General features: G+C 54.9%; 1 protein-coding gene across 3 annotated transcripts in view; it reads left to right on the top strand.

The window, feature by feature from the left end:
* CRYBB3 (crystallin beta B3) overlaps positions 1-2,595 on the top strand; it is a 5,367-nt gene extending 2,772 nt beyond the window's left edge. For 2 of the 3 annotated variants that reach the window (XM_030860672.3, XM_060310221.2), the window contains 3 exons: positions 528-660; positions 992-1,134; positions 2,334-2,595. In XM_030860672.3, the coding sequence (XP_030716532.1) occupies positions 528-660; positions 992-1,134; positions 2,334-2,499 (442 nt within the window). In that variant the 3' untranslated portion in view covers positions 2,500-2,595. Of the gene's footprint in view, positions 1-527; positions 661-991; positions 1,135-1,229; positions 1,504-2,333 lie in introns of those variants that run through there. The other variant, XM_060310222.2, reaches the window with a different exon arrangement.
* Positions 2,596-5,370: the final 2,775 nt, after the last annotated feature.

Raw genomic sequence — 5,370 nt, 5'->3', positions numbered from 1 at the left:
AGCCCTGGTCCGGAAGATCCCACATGCCGTGGAGCAACTAAGCCCGTGCACCACAACTACCAAGCCTGCTCTCTAGAGCCCACGAGCCACAACTATGGAGCCCGCGCTCCTGGAACCCGTGCTCTGCAACAAGAGAAGCCACCGCAATGAGAAGCCCACATACTGCAGTGAAGAGTAGCCCCCACTCGCTGCAACTAGAGAAAAGCCCGCGTGCAGCAATGAAGACCCAATGCAGCCAAAAAATTAAATTAAATAAATAAGAATAAAATAAAATATTTCTGAGCAGCCTACACAGAGGCTGCACATAAAATAGATTCTCAAGACTCTTCCCCAGGATGGTTTTCTGACTCAGAGTCTCAACTCCCAGTATGTTCCAGCAGCTCCCTCAGTACCAGGACCGGGGCTCAGTAGTAGCGCTGGAGGGAAGGTGCAGGGTCAAAAGTCAGCAGCTCTTGGGCACCCCCCTCACTAGTCTTGGGTCCTCCCGCAGGGCAGCAGAGGCGACCCAGGCCTCTTTCCTCCTGCAGGTGGCTGGCATTTGAGCGCAGGGCCTTCCGCGGGGAGCAGTATGTCCTGGAGAAGGGGGATTATCCTCGCTGGGACGCGTGGTCCAACAGCCACCGCGGTGACAGCCTCCTGTCCCTCCGGCCTCTGCAAATTGTGAGTATAACGCCTAGAAGCAGGACGTGCCTGGAGCTCGTGAGGCAAGCTCCTTCCACAAGCTCAGCCGAGGGCTTGGCTGGCATTCTACGTGAATAATTCTGTCCTCCTGCCACCCTCTCTGTGCCTCGCTGTCCCTATCTGCTAAATGACGGAGTTTTTAACCACACCTGAAAGGCCCCTCTTGGTTTCACGGCTCTCTGGCTCTAAAATGCCTAAGGAGACCAGCTCTGGGGGTGGACGTTATTTGACTTAATTCTTTCCTGGAGCCTCCCTGCCCCCTGTTCTGGGCATGGGAGCAGCCGGTTCACCCCGTGGTCTTTGCCCCCAGGATGGTCCGGATCACAAGCTGCATCTCTTTGAGAACCCGGCTTTCGGCGGCCGCAAGATGGAGATAGTGGACGATGACGTGCCCAGCCTCTGGGCTCACGGCTTCCAGGACCGTGTGGCGAGCGTCCGGGCCATCAACGGGACGTAAGGGACCTGATCCCACTCTTGCCCCTGCCCTGTCCTCCAGTTGGCATGCCTCTGGCTCCACACAGAATCTTTGTTCACAATTTCCTACACAGCTGACGTTTCCTGCTCCTTCAGGCCCGGAGGCCCTTCACTCAAGTCAGTGCGTCTATACCAACGGTGCTCAAAGCCCCATTCAAGATCCCCCATGAGGCGAATGTCCAATTGCTTGCATTCCTGTACCATTGGTTGTCCAGGAAGCCTTGACTTATAGACAGTTTTATCTTTTTTTTTAACCAAGTGAAGTCTGTCCCCCTTACCTGTCTCCAGCAAAATCTTCACTCCTTTTCTGAACATCCCTAGGCCCTTGAACTCAGATATTTTTTTCCTTTTTGCAATCTTTGTCCTTCTTACCAGGGAACCCAGCCTGTAGGTAGGCGTGGCTTGAGTAGTACATAGGAGAGCAGGCTCATCACCTCCCTCCTTCTAGGCTTGATATCTCTGTTAATACAATCTTAGGATCACCATCCCTTTGTCCAGGTGACTGTATCTCACTTGCAGGCTTGTGATCTGGGGTTGGGCCTTGAAAGGTGCCACCTCTACCTGATAATAATGTATTCAACAACTTTTTACTAAGTTATCACCTATGGTCAGGGTATGGGGGCAACAAGAACTATACAATTCCTCCCTCAAGAGTTTCACAGTCTTATAGGGAGACAGACAAGGAAATAGTATTCGCAATTCGTTGTGATCAGAATTGTGATGGGGGATGTACAGGGCCTCTGAGGGTCCTGATGAGGCACTTGATTCAGCCTGGGGGTGTCAGGAAGGGCTTTCTGGAGGAGGAGATATCTGAATTGATATGTAAAGGATACTAACGAAAGAGGAGATGAAATAAGGTTGGGGCAAGGACAAGCATTCCAGGCAGAAGGAACAGCATGTGTAAAGGCTCAGAGACATGCAGGTTCAGGGAGAATAGAATAAGACAGGCTGGAGTTTGGGGTATAAAGAAGGAATGAGAGATGAGGCTAGAGATGCTACGTGAAGAATCTTGTGGGCAGGATTAGGAGTTTGAGTTCATCCCGAGGGCACTGGGGAGCCAGGGAGGGATTTAGGCAGGTGGAGGGCATGATCAAACGCTGGTTTTAAAAGACTCGGTCTGGCCGGAGGCAAGAGATTGGACACTTACCACCCTCACCCCGACCTTGGTCTCCCTGCAGGTGGGTTGGCTACGAGTTCCCCGGCTACCGCGGCCGCCAGTACGTGTTTGAGCGGGGTGAGTACCGCCACTGGAACGAGTGGGACGCCAACCAGCCCCAGCTGCAGTCTGTGCGCCGTATCCGCGACCAGAAGTGGCACAAGCGGGGCTGCTTCCTCAGCAGCTGAAGGGCGCCCAGGCCCCAGTGGCCCAGGCCCACCCTGGGGGGCAGCAAGGGCAAGAAGAGGCGGCTCCAGGGCCGGGGTGAGGGCCTGCCTGGCCACCCTTCCCCGGAATCTGCTCAATAAAGCCTGGGGCCGGTCCCCCACCTGCCATGTTCCTCCGTGTCACTTTTTGAGGGGGCTGGGCCCAGGGGAGGGGCAGGATGAAGGAGGCTGGGGCTTGAGGGTTCTGAGAGCCCCAAGGGAGGGCTGTGAGCTGTGCTTCCATTTGAGGCAGAACCACATGCGCATCCTGCCCCGATTTTGTGTCTGTCTGCCTGTGTCTCCATCTGTCAGTCCGTCCATCCATCCATCCTTCTCGTCTTCCTTCCATATTTCTGTGTTTTCTTCTGTCCATTGATTTATCCATCCCTCCTTCTACCCACCCATCCTTCTACCCATTCTTTCAATTCTTCCTTCTATCCTCCCATCAACCCATCCATCCATCCCTCCATCCACCCATCTTACATCCCTCCCTCCCTCTGTCCATCCCTCCATCCCTCCCTCCCTCCATCCATCCATCCATCCACTCATCCGTCCATCCATCTACCCATCCAGCCCTCCCATCCATCCATCCTTGCATCAGTCCTTTCGCCCATTCATCCATCCGTCCTTCCTTTCTCCCATCCACCTGTCCATCATTCCCCCTCCATCTCTCCGTCAGTCTCTATTTTCACTAACTTATTCCACAAGTGCCAGGCCCTGTTCAAGGCCTGAGGTCACAGCAGTGAACAAAGCAGAGTCCCGCCCACACAGAGCTCACCTTCTAGGAGAGACAGAACGTAAATGAACAGGTAAATTTGAATATAATGTCAGGAGGTGGGAAGGGCTAAGGACAAGGAAGCGGGATACAAGGATGCAGAGTGATGGGGTCGCGGTCAGAGAACTCTGAGGAGGTGACATTTGACCTCAGACCTGAATGACCCATGAGAACATTCCAGGCGGAGGAAGAACAGGCTTGAAGGTCAGGCTGGAGTGCGGCTGAGTGATGGAGACACAGCAAGGAGGGTTAAGTAAGAGATGGGGAGGGGGTCAGAGAGGGCGTGCGGTCGGCATTTAGGACTCCACAGACTCTGGGAAAGTCTGACTCTTCTCCCGGGGGCGGGAGCCACAGAGAGTTTGAACGAGGCGAGACGTGGTCTGTCTTTGGGTTTAATAGGAGCGCTCTGGCTGTGGCGCAGAGCAGAGACGGTGGGACCAAGGGGGAAGCAGGGAGACCGATTGGGGAGCTCCTGCAGAGATCCGGGCGAGCCGTGATGATATGGTGCCCCTGACCCGCTCTCTTCCACGCATTGGTGACTGTCGCCCTGCCCAGAGATCTGCAGCCTCGGCTCAAGGGCTAAGCCCCCATCCCACCCGCCGGCCCTGAGCCTCAGTGGCTTCCTCCAGCCCAAGGGGGGACACCGTGGCTGCGCACATGAGTCTCCTCTGCCGCCCGCTCCCCGCCCCCCTCCCCGCCATGGGAATAGGAGGGACTGTCCCGTCTGACAGTCAGGCCACAGCTGGCCTCCGGGGCTCACCCCTCCCATCTCCAGGAGCCAATTCCGACCTTGCTCCCCTGTTGCCCCTGCAGCCCGTTCCGGCCTCCCGCAGCCTCCCCACGGCTAAAGGCCGCTGGTATGGGGGAGGCCTGGGGGGGCCCCAGGAAGACATTAAATAAAATGGGGCAATTTTCAGTTACTTCAGCCTGTTTGCTTAAAAAAATATGCACAGCTGAGAAATCACCTCGAATTATTCCTACATTGGTGTGTAGGGCAGAGCTGGGGTGGGTGAGGGCACCCAGCAAGGAGGCAGGTGGAAGGCAGGGGTTGACTCCCTGGATGTGGGGACGGCAGCACCCACCCCTCCTCACCCCTTCCTCCCACCAGCACCCACTCCTTCCTCCCTGTCACAGAGAGAGGCCTTGTTGTGCTTTATCCATCAGTGCTCACTGAACACCAGACCCAGTGCTAGGGCTTTTTATTCATCATCATCTCGTCGAATCCTAACGAAGACCTTGGAAGGCACAGTTATTCATCCTATTTAACAGATGAGGAAACCGAGGCTCAGCGAGGCCGTATCACCTTCCCAGGGCCACACAGACAGGAAGTGGTAGAGCCGAGGTTTGAACCCTGTATTTTGATGCTAGAACATCTGTTTCTGAGCCCTACACGCTCTGATGTATCCATCAGGGGCAGAGAAACATCACAGAAAAGGAAACAACGGTTGCCACAGCAACAATTTTAACAAGAATAATAGTAGTCACTGCTCTCCAGCCCCTACTGTCACCGAGTCCACTACTGCTTTATAGAATCAGCTCTCATCTGTGATGGGTGATCATGACCTCCATGTGCAGAGAGGGATACTGAGGCCCAGGGTGTTGAAGTAAATTGTCCCAAGTGCCACCACATTTAAGTGGTGGGACCAGAACTCAAGTTCGTGTCCATCTCCGGAGCTCAGGTCGCCCTGCCCACCAGCTGTTGATGCTATAGCTGAACCTTCTCTGCTGCTGCAGCTGCTGTCCGTGAAGGCAGTGGCTGTTTATTGAGCACCTGCTGTGTTCTAGGTTTTGGGCAAGAGGTGTCCATGCCTGGTCTCAGTTTACACCAGGAAGGCCCCTGGCAGGATCCAGGGTTATGGGTCAGTGGAGGCAAGGAGGCCAACGCAGTACTGGGGACAGTGCCCCCTCCCCTCCCTCTCTCGGGCCAGACTTGGTCCCAGGCACTGCAGCTGGGTTAACTCTAGAGGTAGAGTTCAGCTGGACCCCATATTCAGGACAGACCCTGTCCAAAGCCTGAAACCCATAATAACCATCTGTGTAAAGGAGAGCTTGCTCTCTGCAAGCATTCCCATGCATTA

The sequence above is a fragment of the Globicephala melas genome, chromosome 13 (genome assembly GCF_963455315.2).
Source record: "Globicephala melas chromosome 13, mGloMel1.2, whole genome shotgun sequence".
Classification (NCBI taxonomy): domain Eukaryota; kingdom Metazoa; phylum Chordata; class Mammalia; order Artiodactyla; family Delphinidae; genus Globicephala; species Globicephala melas.
The sequence above is the reverse complement of the archived record's forward strand: the minus strand, read 5'-3'. Positions and strand labels throughout refer to the sequence as shown.